The sequence below is a fragment of the Lissotriton vulgaris genome, chromosome 6 (genome assembly GCF_964263255.1).
Source record: "Lissotriton vulgaris chromosome 6, aLisVul1.2, whole genome shotgun sequence".
In the NCBI taxonomy this organism is placed as follows: Eukaryota; Metazoa; Chordata; class Amphibia; order Caudata; family Salamandridae; genus Lissotriton; species Lissotriton vulgaris.
In genome coordinates this window covers 891,749,998-891,770,578 of record NC_141694.1, presented here as the reverse complement: position 1 = coordinate 891,770,578, position 20,581 = coordinate 891,749,998, and the positions used below count along the sequence as shown (strand labels likewise).

The 20,581-nt window shown below is 47.2% G+C and overlaps 1 protein-coding gene across 1 annotated transcript in view; it reads right to left on the bottom strand.

The window, feature by feature from the left end:
- Positions 1–20,581, bottom strand: part of ANAPC1 (anaphase promoting complex subunit 1) — a 763,513-nt gene that overhangs the window by 431,777 nt on the left and 311,155 nt on the right. Inside the window, exon 17 of the mRNA XM_086926883.1 lies at positions 13,843–13,917. Within this exon, the coding sequence (XP_086783009.1) occupies positions 13,843–13,917 (75 nt within the window). The remainder of the gene's footprint in view (positions 1–13,842; positions 13,918–20,581) is intronic.

Here is a 20,581-nt window from a genome sequence, read left to right as displayed (position 1 = left end):
ACGCCGGCGGGCGGGAGCACACTCCATGAGGGACGCCCGCCATTTTAGCTAGCTGCTTGGCCTTCACAAATCTACACCAGAGGCCTCTTGGGCTGCCAACGCGAGGCCCAGTGAATGTTAACCGCCACAGATGAGAGAGAGGCAGCCGGAGGGAGCCTAGAACTATGGGCCCGCTAATCAACCTGCTGGTGGTAGAGGTGGAAGAAACTGGCGTCGGAGAGTGAATCTGCAGCTGCAGATTCACTCTGCAATGGAGAATCACAGGCCTTGCCTGGACAGCGCTGACCAGCCGCCGGCGAAGAGATCCTGAAGTGTAGAACCCAGACAGGGGTAGGGGGGTGCTGTCGCCGCCGCTGGGGGGGCAACATCTGCGATTTGGGCCATCTGCGATCCCGCTCTCCTGTAATCCCCTGGTCCCCTGGTGCCCTAAAGCGTACCCCGGCGGCGGCGCCCCTGCCATACTGCGTTGCGCTAACTGCATCGCCACGTGGACCAGGCCAGTCCATTGCCGGTTGCCTGGGCGCAGCTCTCCAGTCAGATGCCACAGCCTGCGGCCCGTATTGAGGCCTTCTGCATAACGGCCCTCTCTTCCTGTGCTCCCAGCTGAGAACTGAGCTCACGCTAGCAAGCAGGCGCGGGAGGACAATAACGCTAGCGGAAGACACTGGGTGGCTGGGGGGTCCATAGGCCAGTCGGAGGACCCGAGGAGACCCCTCTCCTCTGGGGGGAACTGGTGGATTGTTGCAACGCAGAGGGGTGCTGAACTGACGAACTGGAACTCCACCTATACATTCTGCTGAGGTGGCGCAGGGCCCAACACCGCACTGCCCGACACCGTTAGCTTCCATACATCCCCAATTTCAGAGACACGGGCACTGTTGCATAGATAGCCCAAAGAGCTGGCCCATTGATCGGAGAGCCTGAGGACCTACATTGCCCCCTCTCTTTGACATCAGAGTGAATACTGAATTGCCCTCAGCCTGGGGATGCCTAGTTGACGGCTGGTGGAGCCCCTGGGCCGCGTTAGCCCCGCACCCACGGCTGGGCGACACCACAGCTCGGCTAGCCTAGCCACTACTTTGCTTTTAGCCCACGCACCCTCGAGGTTGGCGGCTCCTGCAAGGTCCCCGGAACAGCACACCACCTCCCTGCGACACTGGGACTAGTTCTCACCTGCTGCAGTTCGCATATCGTCCCCAGGGCCTGGTGACCGAGAGCTCAGGCACAGCTGAGAGTCGAGAGCTGACAGTGGGGCAGCACCTTCCCTGCGACCTACAGCGTAAGCCACCAATAATCTGTGAACATGACTCGTTTTAAGTTCGGGAAAGAGCCTCCAACAACCCCCAAAGACACTATGGTCATGGCCCTGTGGAACAAGTTGGGTCTGGCCTTGACAACTGATGCAACGCCGGCGGCTCCTCAGAGCCCGTTACACAATAGTTTATGGCTCTCTTCATGCAGGAGCTCAAGTCTGAAATAGGGTCTCTGTGCACGGAGGTACAGGCCTGTGTCGAGGAGCTCCGGAAGGATGTGGGGGAGTTGGGTGGACGAGTAGATGACCTTGAAAAGATCCTCGACACCCGTACGGAGGACCAGGAACACCTATGGCAGCGGCTGGCCACCCTAGAAGAGCAGCCCATTGAGCTACAGATAAAGCGAGAAGACCTGGAAAATATGGGGCGCCGGAACAACATACGCATAAGGGGGATTCCGATAGGGGCAGAACTGCTTCACGAAATTAGGGGAGATGATGATGATTCCTTGCCGCCTGCCCGAGATCGTACATACAGCGTATTTGGACCATACGGAAAGCCTGGACTCGTCCCTGATATTATGACCCAGGTCCACTTTTTCACAGAGAAAGAGGCCATCCTCAAGGCGGCTAGAGACCAACCTGAGATTCTGTTTCAAGGCGCGCCCATTCAGTTATTCCAGGACCTGGCCCCCACGACACTCTGACGCCGGAGGGACTTTCGACCCATCACGTACAAGCTCCGGGAGCTTAACGTCCGCTATCAATGGGGTCATACCTTTGCTCTCATGTTCCAGTGGGAGTCCAAACGTTGTGTGCTGAGATCCTACAGGGAGGTGGCCCAACTACTCCAAATCTCTGATACTCCCCCGGCAAGTCCTGCACGTATGCCTCCAAAGAACTGCAGTGGACCACGGTACGCCATGCCAGACATCCATCTTCACATGAGCGCAGCAGTTCATCCCATTAAAAGCAGGACATAATACAAAACATACGAGGACCGTCACCCTTGGCTCGCAAGCATCTGCCAACAAATAATTTGCCTCAGTGCTTGTTGATATACTGGACCTTCATCTTTTACCTCGGGATGGACCCTTGACCATTATTCTGCAGCCACTTCACCCTTCCTTTCACCGCCCCAGAGATTACATCAACAGAGGCCTAGCCTATACTGCAGAACCGGCAGCCCTGGGCTGTGCCTCCGAGATACTGATTTGTTAACCAACGCGATGACCGACCCCCACTCCTATTTCTGGGAGAGTGACATCTCCGGGACAGCCTGTGCCATTGTGCCTGGCTACTCCCTGGACTGGAATAGGCTTTGTTGGCCATGTTGGCCATTACACTATTTGAGTTGTTTTGTTTGCCCTTATCCCTTTCCCCCTCATTCCCTTCCTTAGCCATCCACCCGGCAGAGGGGCTACCTTGACACTTGGAGGAGCTACCAGTGGTCACTATGCTCCTCGGACCACCTGCTGTAGACAGCGCTCACACTTGACGATAGACGACTATGACCTCTGCACCCTGTTTGAAGATTATATCCCTTAACCTGAAGGGACTCAATTCTCAAGCGGCGCCAAATATGGAGGTACCTGCTATTGCAAAACCCTGACATAATTTTCTTGCTGGAGACCCGTCTCCTCAGGGCTGATGTAACACGCAGGTCTCACCCACGCTTTCCCCTCCAGTTTGGGTCCTCAGCGACCACTAAGACAACGGGTGTAGCAATTCTCTGCCGGGCAGGCATCCACCAGGGAGATATCAAGGTGATCCGTGGCATTGAGGGCAGAATTCTTAAAGTGGTGGCCAAGCTGGGGCATCGCACACTCACCCTTTGCAATATATACGCACCAAACCAAGGTCAAGACACTTTCTTCCGCGAGATCCTATGAGAACACGTAGCACCTGTGACCTCAGACCTTATAGTAGGGGGCGACTTTAACCTAGTGTGGGATGCAGGCCTAGATCGCAGCGGGGGCCTGTTCCATGGGGTGGGCGCCATGTTGGCAGCAACGAAAAAATGCCTCACTGCTTTAAATCTTGTAGACACCTGGAGTTATCACTCCCCCGAGACTGGCGACTACTCTTATTACTCCAATGCGCACCGCTCCTACTCACGCATTGACTACCTCTTTGTGTCACACTCCCTGGTTAAGGAAACTCTCTCAGCAACTATGTCCGATATATTGATCTCTGACCACACACATGTGGAGCTACTCATTCATGAACACTTCTTTCACCCCAAGCGGCCTACTAGTTGGTGATTTCCACCCCACATCCTTAGAGACCCGGTGGACAGGGAGGAACTCCAAGCTGCCATCTCGTCCTATTTCGAAACTAACGACCTGCCGGAAACGCCGCTCCCTGTTCTCTGTGATGCGTTCAATGGTACGATTTGCGGCACCCTTACATCTATCGCTATTGCTCGGTCGCGGAAAGCCCGTTTATATGAGGACAAGCTCATGCCCGATATCAAAATGCTTGAGAGACTAGACCAGGAGCGCCCTTTGGCGATACAAAAGAGGCATTTGGCTATACTCAGGGGCCAGCTTCGGGCGCAAAGAACCAACAAGGCCGAACGCGCTCTTCTCGAGCTACGACAGTGCTACTATGATGGAGGGGATAGGGTAGGTACTGTTTTGGCACATCGTCTGAGAACGCGGGCAGCCAAAGCCCACATTGCTAAACTAAAGCTAGGGGACGGGTCTTGGGCCACCACGGAATCCGCTAAACTTCAAGCGTTTCAAAACTACTATGCGTCTCTCTATACACATGACACGCCCGCTCCTGATCAAATATCGGCCACCTTGGACGCTTGTGACTGGTATCCCCTGAATGAGTATCATTCCAAGCTCCTATGAAGAAACCATCACACGCTATTCAACCGGGACATAAAAAATTGCGTTATTTATACATGGTTGGATTACTTGTTTATTCTCTCTGTATGTATGCACCAAGCTGTTTCTGATGGTACGTCTGAACGAAAACATAGGTTTGGGCAATTTCTGTTTATGATTGTTAGTTATCAGGTGCCAATTTCTGTTCACAATGTTTTTTACTTTATTCGACACTTGATTGTAATAAGTGACGAAAATTATTGGTGCTTCTTTTTCAAGGGAAGTTTCTGTCTTATTGAACAAACTCTCTCTATTAAAATATTTTGCACGTTTGTAAGCGTGCCGTACCAGCCGTCTTGGATAACCTCTCTCTAGAAATTTCTGTTTTAGAACTTGGGCATGCTTATCGTAATCTTGCATACTGGTACAGTTCCTTTTAAATCTAAGATTGGCACCTGATAACTACCAATGGGCACCTTCCCATGTACAGGTTGTGTAAACTGTGCAAACATAATTAAGGGCAATAGCATCCTAAGCAACAAAACTGAAATCAAGATAAAGAGCTTTATGAATTGCAGAACAAAAAATGTAATTTATTTAATACAGTGCCCCTGCCCATGTAGCTATGTAGGTGAGACATCTAGGGAAGTGCGGATACGCCTCAATGAACATAGGTCAGCGATCAGAAACAACAAACAGGGTGCCCCCCTCACAGAACATTGGTAGACAGCAGGACACACGCTTGATGACTTCAAGTGGTGCTGCCTTGAATCAGTTGAGATCAACGCACGAGGTGGCAATTTAAATGCCAAAAGAAAAAAACTGGAGCAATTTTTTATGTCCCGGTTGAATAGCGTGAGATGTGGTCTCAATACCAGAGAGGACTGGGAGCGTATTATTCAATAAGATGAAGCATCATAGACCATAATTGTGAGGAAGTACAGTGGGGGTATCTTTTAATTAACCGTGAGAAATTTGGAAATGAACCCCTCACGTAGAAGGAAACAATCTATCGACGGGTTTCTCTTAACAGACATGTACATCGACACGATGGCTCATGAATATGGTGTGTATTTTCAATTATTAGGCATCTCTTTGTGATGCCGCTATGCCATTACAGTCGCTCGTCTTGCATCAGGTTGAATGACCTCCATTCTGTATTAACAATAGTTATAGCCAGCAGTTGAGAGCATGTGTATGAGGCTGCTAACGTAACACATTGAAAATTGCATAAAAGGTCAATTAGTGGCCCTCTATCACTCACTGCGCAAGAACCGAATTGGCAGTTTGCGGGAACATAGGGATCTAATAGAAAGACTTGTAATTAGGATCATAACCTAAATTTGTCCCTTCTATAATTCCTTTATTTCTGATGAAGACTTGACAATGACATTGTGTCCAAATGCTGTAGCGATGGCACCATAGTTACGCGTTTTACAAAGAGCAACAAACAAGTCCATCGGCACTTTTGCTTGCTCGAGCTGACCTCCAATCAAAACATTGCTATTATCACGATGACATTGTGCCTAAAAGGTGTGGTTTAGTCACCATAGTTACGCGTTCCACAACAAGCCTATCAGCATCTGTGCTCGATAGAACTGACCTCCAACGAAAGCATCGCTAACATAATGCTAAACACTTACTATGACAGCGCGTTATAAATTAAGCCTATCGGTCCTTTTTGTTCGTGTCACCCTCCAATCAGCGCACACACATTAAACCCGAGTATCAACAAGCTGCGCGGCTTACTCATAATTAAGACCGCTATTGGACAAGACGAGGACGAATCAGAGAGGGGTTAAGTCACAACCAATGAAAAGAGTTAGACTATTTAAGCGCGATTTTTTCCGTACATGGCACAAACGCGCTTTGAAAACAGAGTGATTCAAGTCCGGTCGAGGAACAGGGAGGCCGAACCTTTGATACTAGGTGAGTGCAAGTAGGCCGTTTGCTGTTCATCATAAGTTAGGAGTATTGTAAGTGTACTTTGTAGGTTAAGCTACACCGTAGGACCATTTAAAAACAGCAATTAAGTAACTTAAATAATCTCCAATAATATCTGGAGTTTAGTAACATGACCAATATAATCAAGATACTTGCTAATAATAGATTGTTTGTGACTATAAAATAGTACCGAAGGTGTAGTTATACTTATGTGTACAATTCTTAAAACGAATGTCCAAATTAATTGAATCTATACGGTATCAATGAATACCTACTTGACTTAAACGAACCGTTGGAATGCTTAATAAAATTAGTAACATGAAGAGAAGGCCCATTTACTCATGAATGCCTAAAATGTTTATATGTAGCCCTTTTTTTAATGTACACAAAGGGGCTATATGCCCTTTATACGAGCCATGCTAAAACAGGGTTGGTTAGTAGCCCATTAGGTACAAGATTCACCCTAATGAAAAGGAGGTGTGTATACTTTCAGCTTGTCACAAGGATAGCTAATAATAAACAGAGTACTAGTGACATTGCTTATTTTTTCAGATTTGGTAACTGAACGCAGGGAGGCCAACCCCCAAGCCTGTAGTGTCATAGCAAAAAGAAGGCCTTCGGCTGCAGCGATTGCCATATTATATAAAAGGTGAGTGCCGACTCATGCCAACCACCCATACATACCGGTTCAGGGTATAGGGCCCTTCATGACGTTATCTTCCGCATTTTTATAGAATTTGAATTGAGAAAAAATCTTTCTACACACTATTGGTGGCTCCCCCGGACAGTTTAAAGCTGGCATCAACTTGTTAAAGGTAAAAATGAAAAAAATTTGAATAACGATTGGCAATTTTATAAGAGATATTATGTACAATTTGACTGCAAAAATACTCTTATACCTTACAGTCCCCTAAATCGATTGGATATGCCAGCAGAACAATCTTATCCAATAAAGAATTAAGAAATAGAGCAACAACTCCAGTACATGACTGAGTCTAATACATCCCCCCTGTTTTTAACATTGAGGTACGTACCATATTGGAATTATGGTGAACACATTAGAATAAATAGTGGCTAGTACAGATGGAAGATCTAAGTTTTTCTCAAGTATAAAGGTAGAGAGAGAGAGAGGCATTAAAAGGTATTGAACAAAATGTATGTTGGTGGTAAAAGAACACGAAGGAGAATAACTGTAGCATTAAATCAAGAAAAGAAAATTGCCCCTCGTAATTAATGCTTACTGATTAAGCATATTGTATTGTTTTGTTTTTTTTAAAAAAGGAAAAGGAATCTCTGTGACCAATTACGGTTTGGTAATTTTGTGTTTTTTTTAACAATGCAGAATCTGTCCTGAAGGTGTTTCATTCACAAAAAGCCGAAACGCTGCGTCGACACTTGGTTGTTCCTGATTCTTTTTTATCTTTTTTATACCATTTATGTACTCTATGTAATTATGTATTATGTGATTGATTATTAAATTTTGTGATTCATATATACTTATGTTGATTAGCATATGTTTTTAAATACATTACAAATTTCAAACTGTTTCCAGACAGCTATATGTAATAAAAATTCACAATATTTTTTACTACATTGACAATAGACTGTTTATTAATTCTGGAGCTAATGTGTTGGTCTGATGCAGATGATTACTATACTAAACTTGTAACAATATACCTTTAGTTCTACCTTGCCTCTCTCATAATCGGTATCTCATGTTTGTGTGATTAACTAAGTTGCACTTTGTTGCATTAAGCTTTGCAGTAGTTGATAGGATATTACATTTGTGTTATTTTGGGACACTCCTGTGTTTCTCTACTGACACTTGCAGTAAGACACCCAAAACAGGTTTGGAAAGGGGTCAGTGCCCCCTGACAACAAATACGTCAAAGAGATTTAGGAGATAACCATGAGAACTGAAACCCTTGAGTTTTGGACTGATCAAGACTGAAAAAGTTTAAAAGTAATTGGTGGTCAAGAGGAATCTCTCTGCCAGGGAAGAACAGCTGAAGAGAAGGATTGACCCTTGCTGTGTGTTCTGAGGCTAGCCTGCAGTTTGCTGATTTAACTAAGAAGAGGCTAAGGGACTTTGCTGTGTGCTTTGTCCCCCTGCTTGAAAGGAATTTGCTGTGTGCTGTGTCCCAAAGTAACCTGTTGCCAAGGGCCTGAGGAGAGCTGGCTCCCTGTTGTGGAAACTCAGGAAAATCAAGGTTTCCAAGTGGGTCTCAGCAACGTTGTGTGCATGTGCTTTTTGCAGCCTGAAACCTTCGTGAGCATTGCCCTGGGACTGTGTGGCCTGAAGCCCAACAAAGTCTCAGCGACGCTTTGTGTGTGTGCATGTGCAGCCTGAGACTGCCGTGGGGTCAGTGGTGCTGGTTGGAAAGTGCCCCATGACTGCAGTGCCCCCGCAGCGTGAATCATCGTTCACGCTGCTGTTACCTGTTGTGCCCGAGCCATCATCGTAACGGAGGCTGCGGATCAAGATGGCCGCCACCGGCCCGCGCTGCAACGTGCTAAAGGATTTCATAAACCTAAGGAAGTTGTGAGGTAACCGTGATCGTTGTTCGCAAGAGGAATCTGCCCAAGATCGTCAGCAACGGAGAAGGCAGCGCCGTAACCGGTCTGGCTACAGTGTTGCCTTGCATCTGAGCAGCGTTGACATCGGGACGCCCAGCAGAATGTCTGAAGAGCGGGAAGGGGGGCGAGAGAGAGAGAGAGAGAGAGAGAGCAAAGCAGCGCATCCCCCAGGTAAGGCTTGGACTCCTGTCAGGAGTTGCAAGCCTGTGTGGCCTGGGGAGGCGTGCAGGAGGAGTACAGGAGTGATCCCGTCTCACTCCTGCTGCATCGCGTTATACAGGCAGAGTCCTCGCGCGGCCTGGACCTGCCCAGCAGTACCTCACAAGTTCAGGACTGTTGTCTGCGGTTGGGGCCTAGTGGTGCCCACGCTTATCACGTCGATTGGCCTGGTATTATTCCTGCATTACGAACTGCCTTATTACTTGCATTAAGAAGTGCGTTATATTTGCATGACGAACTGCCTTATTACTTGCATTAGGGATTGTATCATTCCTGCATTACGAACTGCCTGATTACATACATTGAGGATTGAATTATTCTCACATTACGAACTGCTGTATTACTTGCATTAAGGAGTGCGTTATACCTGCATTACGAACTGCCTGATTATGAGCATTGAGGATTGCATTATTCTTGCATTACAAACTGCCTGATTACTTGCATTGAGGAATGCATCATTCTGGAATTACAAACTGCATTAGTCTGACAATCCGAACTGCATTACAAACTGCATAGCAGTGCATTAGGACTGCATTTCAAAATTTTTAACTGCTCATTAATACTGCAAGAACCTACAAGTGTTTGTTGGCCTAATAACCGGCAAAGTGAAATATTATGAATACTCATATGTCGGATTTTTATCGTTTGGTCTTACCGTATTTTTCTTCTTGATAAAGATACCGCTATTTTCATACATCGGTGTGGTGTCCATTTGTGGTGGTATCGCTGTGTCACTGAGAGTGTGGTTGCAAATACTTTACACATTGCCTTGAAGATAAGCCTGGCTGCTCGTGCAAGCAACCAGGGGGTGAGCAGGGGTTATCAAAGAGGGTGTCCCTACTTTCCCTGACTAGAAGTAAGGGTCCCTATTTGGACTAAGGTAACTGCCTCAGCAAACTAGAGACCCCAGTTCTAACATCGACTTACTAATGGGCGGGGACTGTAATGCAGCCCTTGATGGGGACCAGGATCGGTGGCCGCCTAGACAGGGGGAGTCATCTGGGAAGCTGCTGAGGAACTTCCTTGGGGCCCTGGGCTTGATTGACATCTGGAGGGTGTGCAACCCAGCGGCTAGGCAATACACCTTCCTCTCAGGGGTCCATGGTAGTATGTCCCGCATGGACTACATATTCTCCAGGGCTATCCAGCTTCCCCAGTTTGGAGAGATCGCCTTTCTTCCCAGGGGCATTTCGGCTCATTCCCCACTATTGGCATATTATGGAGGTACCCAACATGCCATGAAATGGTTCTCAACCCTTGGTACCTCAAGGTGCCCGCTATCAGAGACAAGCTGATAGGGACTACAAACCATAATTTCTCCGAAAAAGACGGGTCGGTTGACTCGAATGTGGGGTTATGAGAAGCATACAAGACGGGGTAGCAGCAGTGTTGGGTCATAAGAAAGAACAACGGAGGAACCTTGAGGAGATTGAGGGAGAGATTGCTCTCCTTGAGCGAAGCCTCATGACATCAGCAGCTCCAGCTGACACACACACATTGCGCATGAAGCACTTTGAGTATAGGAATATAGCCGAAGATGTAGCTAGGACCCAGTACCGGGCCACTCAACATTGAGTCTACAATATTGACGACAAGCCTAGCAAGCTATTAGCCTGTTTAGACAAGCATGACATGGCCAACGGGTGGGTGGAGGAGACGGTCTGCCAAGATGGCACGAAATTACAAGATAGGACGGGGATTGCTGGAGAATTTGCAGACCACTTTGGGCGGGTATACACCACCCCTCTGCCCTCCACCCACACTGATTCGGCAGAACTATTAGCCACTCTGGGACTACCTGTTCTAGAGCCACAGGGTGTAAAAGACATGGACTCTGACCTGTCATGTGAGGAGGTGTCCAAGGCGATTGGCGCCTACAATCCGGAAAGGCCATGGGTCCTAGTGGCCTCCCAATCGAACTTTACAAATCCAGTGCTCCCACGATTGCCCCGTATCTTATACGGATGTATGAGTAGAGTGCAACGGGGGGGGGGGGGGGGGGGGGGGGGGTGTACTACCGGAAAAGCAGAGGCTAGCCAATATAGCTGTTATACATAAGAAAGGTAAACCTCCCGAGCTTTGCAGTTCGTACAGGCCGATCTCTGCTAGACCTGGAAGTGAAAATTGTAGTAAAAATCCTGCGGCGCGGCTTATACGTTTCCTTCATAAATTGATCCACCCGGATCAATCCAGATTTATGCCAACTAGAAATACTGCTCTGAACCTTCGATGCATTTATGGGGTCCTAGATAAAGCATCCACAATTCAAAAGGAAGCAGTGATTATGCCATTAGACGATAAGATGGCATTCGAAATGATCGACTGGCCTTTTTTATTCACCGCACTGGAAAGGTATGGATTTGGTACAAAGTTTCTCTCTTGGGTGCGACTCCTTTACTGAGAACTGCTGGTCCATATTACAGTGGATGGGGGACAATCTTCACCATTTGTATTGCAGAAGGAGATGAGGTTGGGGTGTCCCCTCTCTCCCTTGCTCTTTGCCCTGGCCTTGGAACCCTTAGCGATCTGGATCAGGGGGGGACCCTCTTATTAGAGGCCTCAATTGGACGACAGATTGGAGGGACAAAATCTCCCTCTATGCTGATGACATTTTGCTCTATTTAGCCAGGCCCAGTTCTTCCATCCACCGTGTTTTGCACATATTCGTACTATTCCAGAAATACTCTGGCTATACTATTAACTGAGATTAATCCTTGGTTTACATATTAAGTGGGGAGAGCCCAGTTCTACTGGTGGGTTGCCAGGGTTTCCTATACTTGGGTGTATATATGTTACTGTCAACCCTACAGTATGTCACGACCGTAATCTTGCTCCTCCACTGGGCCGATTTCGCACTGACGTGCAGCATTGGAAAACACTGCCCCTCACTATGCTCGGCAGAGCTGCCATTTATAAGATAACGGCGCTTCCCTGATTTTACTTGGTTCCACCACAATACTTTAATGCCATTGAGTCAGAAGTGCACGCCCTGCTGTGGAACAACTGAACCCCCCAAATAGACTTGGCTAAGCTCACAAAAAGTTGGTAGGATAGAGGTATCGCCCTGCTGGTAATTAAAAGCTATTATTGGGCCTCACAGCTCGTGGTCCTAAACCACTGGGTGAACCGCCCTGGCACAGACCAAGCGTACAGGATGGATAGGCACAATATGCTTCCTGGCAATTACCCCAGGGCCCTCTACGGACGGAAGAAATACACCCCTTCACACACTCCAACTTCCACCACAGTTGCTATATGGCATACAGCAACAGCCGCTCTTGGGTGGAAAGGCAAAATAACACAGGTCACTCCATTGATCGACACACACCATTTGGGGGCACTATCAAAATGACCGGGATTTGATAAATGGGACTTGATAGGTCTCTCAAGGGTGGAAAACCTATGGGCGGGATGCAAGGTGACCCTGTTTAGTGACCTTCAGCGAGATTTTCAGTTACACAGTGGGGAAACATTTCGATACCTTCAGGCCCGTAGCGCAGCACAGAAAGCGACACCTGAGGTAACGACCTGCCTGTCTCTTTCCCGCTGGAGGATAGACTGCTCGACAATTACCTTTGGTAAAAAGCCATCCCACTCACATATCGCAAAATACTTCATAAAACACCTGTTCCCCTAGAGAAACTTTGCACTAAGTGGGTAGACTATGTCGGAGACATCAGTGATGAAGATTGGCGGGATGCTCTGGCCTCTCCTCATGAGGTGGCTATCCGCTCCCATTTTAAACTTATCCAACTAAAACTGCTACACAGAGCCTATTACACTAGCTCAGTGCTAGTTAAGATGGTTGTACGGGGCTCTTCCTCCTGTCCCATGGGGTGTGGTCACAATGGAAGCTTCACCCCGACTTTGTCTGCTTAACATCTGGGAGGCCACTGACTTGTCCAGGGTATCCCTGGTCAGCATGGTTGCAAAACGCAACATAGCCAGAACTTGAAAAGGAGTGACGAAACCAAAGTTCACAGACTGGGAACCAGACATGGATTGGTGCATGCAGGCAGAGAGAGTTATGTTTGAAAGTAGAGGATGCCCACAGAAATGAACCAGAATTTTGGGGCCCTGGAATGTGGGTAGAGGTATATGTACCCCTTTCAATGACGCTCCCCCAGGGTCAGCCGACCATGATGTTGTTAATGTCTTGTTAGCCACGATATATGTAACATGTGACCATTTTTCTAATTCCGCAGATTTGCCACTATAATTGTTGTACCAACGCAATGGCTACTGTTGAAATATGATAATAAATGCACTGCACCACACTTTATTATTCTTTGTTTATGGTGCTTTTATTTCGTTTACATAATAAAAAAAGTTCTAAAAAAGTAAAATAACCTATACGAGTTACCATTCCACACAATCCCACTACAAATGCCACTACACTGAATGCCACAAAATTGATAACCATATATTTCCACAGCATACCATTCCACATCATGCCACTCCATAATTCCACTCCACACCACACAACTACTCCACACCATTACACAACTAACTAATCCAATACAACCCACATAGTTCCACTACACACCACATGCATACACTCCATGACACATAAGTAAAATACATTGCCATTTACAATACCAATAGCTTAAACACAAGCAAATGCGAGACCGATTGAATTTCCAATGCTTGTTAAATCATTGTTTTAACGATTAGCTAACCCATCTGTTTTTATCTGAACTGTGTGTAAAATCCTCCATCAATAACAATAACGTTTCAAAACATTTCTTTTGCAGACAAATATTGCATTTTGGGTTATACCACAGCTGTATACTTAATCCGAGAAAGTCATGCAACTGGACAAGATAGTAACGGCAACAAAACCAGAATCTCATGTTTGGGGGAAAAGGTGCAGTACAACTTTGCACCTTTACGGAAGAGCATTTGAAAGCCTTTTGCACTTTCCAAGAGCCGTTTTGCTAAAGTCTACATTGTAAGTGGATGAATCGACTCAGAAACATTTTACTTTGAAAGAGTTGTACTAATGGTGCTTACCTCATCTGATCCAGCTTCAGAAGGGCGTGCTTTTTTGGGTGCCACCATTGGGGAAACGGCTCCTTCGAAGTCATGCTGAAAAGTATATTACATTTATTAGAATCAGAACACCCCGATCAGTACACATCAGCAGGTGAAAATAGCTGAATTCGTTGACATGACGTATGCTGTGCAGTTCATGTACACACACATGGCAGTGTAATACATTTCACAGGGAATCTATTAGCTGGGAAAATTGCTCTGGCAGTCAGTGTCCATCTACAAAACTGGTCCCTGTGTCGATGTCTGCAACGTCATCTGTTATGCATTCAATACTGTATCATTCTCTTTTTTGCTATAGATCAGTTATAATTGATTACCTCGCTTAACAAATTTATCGAGTAGCTAAACGCGTATTTTCAAGATAAAATGCAGGATCAATTATTGGATGTAGGGTGCCACTTTGTACAAGCATCCTGATGCTTCCTATTTTTTTTGACCAAACACATAGAAGCTATAGTGGAGTACAAGCCATTGTTGTGTGCAAGTTCTACTTCAAACCCACCAGAAAGTCTGAGGGGCCACCTGTTTTAGAAAATGTGAAATAATGGAGCTTGCTATCTTCGATCAGAGCTCAACTGCTTAATGATGGGGATATCTAAGACCACTGCAGGCAAGTGCCAAGCCTAACAACACAAAGAGGGCACAGACCCTCGTGCATTACATTACAACCAAAAGAACCGGGACACTCATGCATAACTCACAACAGAGAGAGCAAAGTCACTATTGCATTAGATCAAAACAATTGAGCAACACCACTACAGCACACACTTAGTGAACCTGTATTTAGTAGATGCTCTAATAAACATCAAAACTTTCTCTGCACAGTCTATTTACCACACCTTTGTGTTTTCACACACTGAAGTGTCAACTTGTAGAACCGTTCCAATCAGCTGCAGCTTTACCTTGCCGAGGTTATTAAGTTAATCATTGTAATAAAGCTGTCCAAAAAGAACATTTACAGAGAAAGCCATGAAATGAGACAAAAGAATATTAACTCTTACATGGTAATTCTTTTCTAGACACTATGGTTTACGTTGCTAACTTTATGTAGCAGTTTCTCATCCCACAGTTCACAGACCAAACACTTCACTTCTGCCCTACCTGCTTCTCTCCCAGAGGTGCTTAGCAATGCAATTGTAAAAAAGTTGAGAAACCATCATTTATTTATTTATTTATTTGTGCAATTTGTTAAGAGTGCAAATACCCTTAACTGTCTCGGCGCTGTGGACAGCAGAGTTGAGAAAGACTTGGGGAGGGGAGGTTTATTGATTGAATAGCCAGGTTTTTAATTGTTTGAGGAAGAATAACATAGTAGGGATGGTTTTGATATGAAGGGGGAGTGTGTTCCAAAGTTTGGCGGTGGCGACAGTGAATCTTCCGTCGCCCCAGGAGGCTTTTTTAGTTCTGGGCACAGTCAGCAAATGAGCTGCTGAGGAGCGTAAGGATCTTGTCGGCCTGTAGGAACATAGACTTCTTTTGAGGAATTCAGGTCCTGTGTTGTGGATTGCCTTGTAAGCGATGCAGAAGGCCTTGAACTTTATTCTGCTCTTAATGGGCAGCCAGTGAAGTTGTCGGAGTACCTTGGAAATAGGTTTGAACTTAGGGGTGCCTGAGAGAATTCTTGCCACTGCATTTTGCACGATCTGCAGACTATGTAGGACTGTTTCCTGCGTGTTTATAAGAAGACCTTTACAGTAGTCTAGCTTGGACATAACTAGTGTGCTGATGAGAGTCCTGCCTGCATTGGGAGGAAGGTAAGGAAGGAGTTTTTTTTATCATCCTGATGGTGAAAAAGGATGAAGAGACGATGGAGTTGGCATGATGAATAAAAGATAGTTTGTCATCAAACATGGCTCTTACGCTTCTAACTTTAGTTACAGGGGACGGAGGTGGGCCTAATTCTACTGGCCACCAGGAAGGAGACCAGCTAGGGGAGAGGTTACCGAAGATCATCACCTCTGTCTTCTCGGAGTTTAGTTTGAGACAGTTGTTTGCTATCCAGGTGCTGATAGCAAGCATTCCCTCTTGAAAGTTAGCCAAGACTGTCCCGCCATTGTTGTGGATCTCTAGCACAATCTGCGTATCGTCGGCATAAGTAGTTAGTTGCAGGTTGTGGGACTTAATGATCCTGGCCAGGTCCGACACGTATATATTGAACAGGGTCGGACAAAACGAGTATCCCTGAGGTACCCCGCATGGCAGTGAAAACAGAGGGGAGTTGAAGTTGCCAAGCTGTACAAGTTGGGTGCGGTTGGACAGGAAGAATGTTAGGAGGGTCTTGCCTTTGTCTTTGATACCTATGGCTGCAACACGGGCGATTAAGGTTGAGTGATCAACTGTGTCAAATGCTGCTGAAAGATCCAGCAGCACCAGGATCGCAGCACCTCCCTTATCAAGAGTCATCCTGATTTCGTCGGATGTCTTGATGAGGGCAGTTTCTGTGCCATTGCCTTTCCTAAAGCCAAATTGGGTGTCATCTAAGATGTTGTTGTTGTCAATTTAGAGGACTAGCTGAGTATTCATCATTCGGAAGAGGATACTGTTTAAGGCCATGACTCTTGCCCATAAGGCCTTGCATGGCAATGGCGCCAAGTATCTCCAGAGGAGGCTGGACTTCTATCGACCTGCACGATCCCTCAGGTCAGAAGCCTTGGCTTTGGCTCGGGTACCACGCATTAAAAAGGCTCGGCTAGGCGGCCGGTCTTTTAGCTTCCTTGCTCCTCAGCTATGGAACTCGTTACCGTTGTCCCTGCGAAACACCTCAAATCTGCTTGTCTTCAGGAAAGACCTGAAAACCTGGTTGTTTGCTGGATAATTTTTCCCCTCCTTTGGGCCCCGTTCTGTTATTGTTATGTTCTTGCTCTTTTCCATGGTCTGGAGCTCAAAGCGCCGGGACACTCCTTTGGAGTAGCCGTTGCGCTATAAAAGTCCCATTTTAACATAACATAACATAACATTTTTAACATAACATAACTTTCTCAAAGATCTTTGCGGGGAAAGGGAGCAAGCAATAGGTCTGTAGTTCTTGGTCTCAGCAGGGTTAAGGTTGAGTTTCTTAAGCAATGGTTTGATAATGGTTTCATTCCAGATGGAAGGGTATGTTCCTGTCGTAAACATTGAGTTGCAAATATTGGCCAGTTTGGGACCTATGATATCCGGTATAGGTTTTATTGCGATAGGGGGGTATGGGTGGTCGAGGGAGCCAGATTTAGTGGTGGACATGAGGTTGATAATGTACTCTGTTGTGACATGGCTAAATTCCGAGAAGGTGGGGGAGGGATATTGTTAGATGAATGTAAAGCTGGAGAGTTGGTGGAGTGCGATTCTACGTTGGATGTAATAAATTGGTTGTTAGTTAAGGAGTGGGTTGTGGAATTGAAGTAGATTTGGGTGACTTTTTCCTTAAATAAAGTGGCAAGAGAATTGCAAAAAATGTGCTTGGGGGTTATAGGCGGATTGATCTCTGGTCCTGAGAGCTTAGTGATGACCTGGAACAGCTGTTTCACAGAATCATGTGCTGTTTCAATTTGGTTAAGGTAATATTTACTTTTTATGTGATTAGAAGATCTTTGTATTTGGTCATTGCTTCCTTGTACTGTGTTTTCGTGGTGAGGTCGTAGTATCGGCGCCAATGTAATTCTAAGTTTCTACATTTTTGCTTTTCTAGTCTTAGTGCCCTCGAGAACCAGGTGGTGGATGGAATCTTTCTTTTTTTAATGTATTTTTTAGTGGAACCAAGGTGTCGAAGGCGGAGTGGAGCCATTGTAAGTAGTGTATGGCTGCCAGTTCAGCGTCATCCGGTAGATTTTGATGGGTGGACAGCAGGTGCGATTTTAGGACTTCGGGGGAGATGCTGCCCCAGGCTTTGAACTGATTGGGGAGAAGGGGACTGACGTAGTTGGGGGTGCTAACTTCGGTGACAATGTTAAAGAGGACCGCAGAGTGGTCGGTCCAGGCAAACAGGAGTATGTTTTTTAGCGAGATTAGTCTGTTGTTTGTGAACAATCCATTGAGTGTGTGTCCGGCGGAGTGAGTGGGCATAGTTACTAGTTGGGAGAGTTCTATTGATTCGAGTTCTAATAGTAAGGCTGAAGTGTCATGCTTGTTGTGGGCTTCAAGGTGGAAGTTGAAGTCACCTAAGATGGTAAAGTTAGCTTCTCCTGCTGATGGTTCTGCCAGGAGGTCTAATGATGAAAGGAACTCTGCTCCTGGTACGGGAGAACGGTATAGTAGGATGTCTTTAAAGGAGTGAGAATTAGAGAGTGAGATTGTAAAAATAAAGGCTTTGCAGCTCTTAGTGGGGATTATTATTATTATAAGATGTTACGTCGGCAGGAACCGGTCATATTAGTAATCAGAGGAGTCTAGACGTCATGTCTGCTACACTTTGGGCTTGGCATTTCCATTTTTATAGATTTTTCATACAAATGTTCAAAATGTTGAGTACGTATTGCTTCTCCAGAGTCTCTCTTGCACGGAACATTTTGTATCTTCAAAAAGATATAAAAAAGCAAAATAACTGTGCAAGCACAGGCCAACCCACACAGCATCTACATCCATGTTGGCGTTAATTATCTTAGTCTCTTCAGAGAGAAAGGTCAGAGGTCATGAAGACAACTAAGGGCAGGTAGGGATTTTGTCTGTAGAAAGATGGACTGAGGCCTACAACTATACGAGTCACTCGTTATAACGAGCACTCATTGGTACATCTAATGCTCCTGCCCCAGACTCAAGGGAGAGCTCTAAAGTTTATTTCAAAGATTAAAGCTGGGGGGGGACAAGGTGGCAGTGAGATAGGACGTTGTTTCTCTGCTCCCGCCCGCCCGCCGCAACCAAATACAGTGATTCCCTGAGCTCAGACCTGGCCCCGGGAGTGGAACCTGTTTGGGTGCAGACTGGAGGCTCAAAGTTCGGTAGCACCCAGAGGAACGAGCACGGACCGCTACGGGGAGCGGACAGCAGCCTGGGCCGTGACAAGAGCAGACGCCGTCGCGGGCGCAAGCAGCCAGAAACCAACGGAGGGGGTGAGATCCCGTGGCTGTCTCCTGCCCTGCATGCCTAACACCAGAGGGACCGGTGGCGGAACCACCGAGGAGTTGCTAGCTGCAGTGCCCGCCGCGTACACTCCGCCGGAACTGAGGACTGCATTGGGACTGCCCACGACCCACGCACTGCGGCCTATGCGAGGTGGGAGAGCTGCAGCCGGGCCTGGTGGAGAAGTGAAAGCAGGCCTGGCTGAGAGCGGCGATAAAGGCACTTGGCCACGTGTGCATTAGAGGCCATAATTGGGGCAGCTTTGGCTTCTTGGGGGCAGAGGCCCGACGCTCTACCGACAGTAAGGTATGGCGCAGAGCTTCGAAATAGCGGGGAGGATTACATAAGCCAGCAGTGCTGCATTCAGCTGGGGGCCTCTGGACTCCAGATTGAAATTAGCTCACCTACTCACGGACCTGCCCTTCCCCTATGAGCAAGAGAAATGGGAGCGAACAGCGAGAAGAGGATTACAGAAGGACAGAAGCGCAGCCGCCATTAGAGGCGGTTGCTGAGAGAAAGACCCGGTGGCTTGTGGATGCGGCCCGGGTGTGGCTTGTGGGTATGCCGCGTGGTTCCCTGCTCGACTTATAGCCTCTGCCCAGCACCCCAAAGGGAAATCAGCTGCAACCACTACTCCAGCCTCACAACCAGCCCGCCCACGCCAGCTGCCCGTGATCAGGCCTTGCCTTTGAGTGTGGAGGCACACGGACGCAGAGAGCATGCACACAATGCGAATTTGGGCGAGGTGAGCTCCGGCCTGGCTTTGGGGGACTCACTTCCAGGGACCGGTGTGTGGGGGCAGCATCACAAAGCCCAAAGCAGTGGCACTCTGAGGCCAAACAGTAAGAAAGAGGTGAGGAGTTCGACCAGTGGCTTGACTGGACACCTCCCACTCGAAGAGAAACTGGCAGCACGAGGGAGCACTATGACCCCTGCCTCAGCGTGTATGAAGAGGGGATTGCCCAATAGTCGCCCCTGGGCCTGGCAGGGCTGGTACCCACCCCAACACTGCCCCCCACCAATCACCACTGCCGCAGAGTACACAGGAATTCTAGCCTCCCCTGCAGATTGGGAACTGAACACCCTGGCATCCAGAGAAGCAAGACCCAATAGCCAAGCGCCCGGTACTCCTAGAGGCCGCACCGGGAGACTTCCCTGGACACCTCCTTCCACAGGAGCGGTTAGCCTGTGGACAAGGCGCTGCCCCAGCCTGTGTTGAGGATACACCAACTGCCCTACGAGAGACTATGACCTCCGGAAGAAAGACAAAACGCTGAAGGATCTTTTTGCACAGCCCCAGAGGGGAACCACGGTTGAACACCCACACCTGGGTGATCCCACCCGGCCACAGATGGAAAGCATCAAGGAGGAACCAGTGACGCAAGTTTTTCTTGAGTCGCTCTTCACGATGCTCCGTGAAGATCTACAAATGGTTAAGCGCGACCTTACATCAGAAATTAAAGATATCAGAAGAGATGTGGATGACATCAGGGAGCGCGTCGCCTCGTCGGAAGACAAAGGTGACAGCAGGGACACTGAAATGGTGGCCTTACAGCATGAGGTCATTCAACTTCATTAACAGCAGGTGGATCTTCCGGCGCATCTTGAAGATTTGGAAAACCGTTTGCGCAGACACAACATTAGGATTAGGAGAGTGCAAACC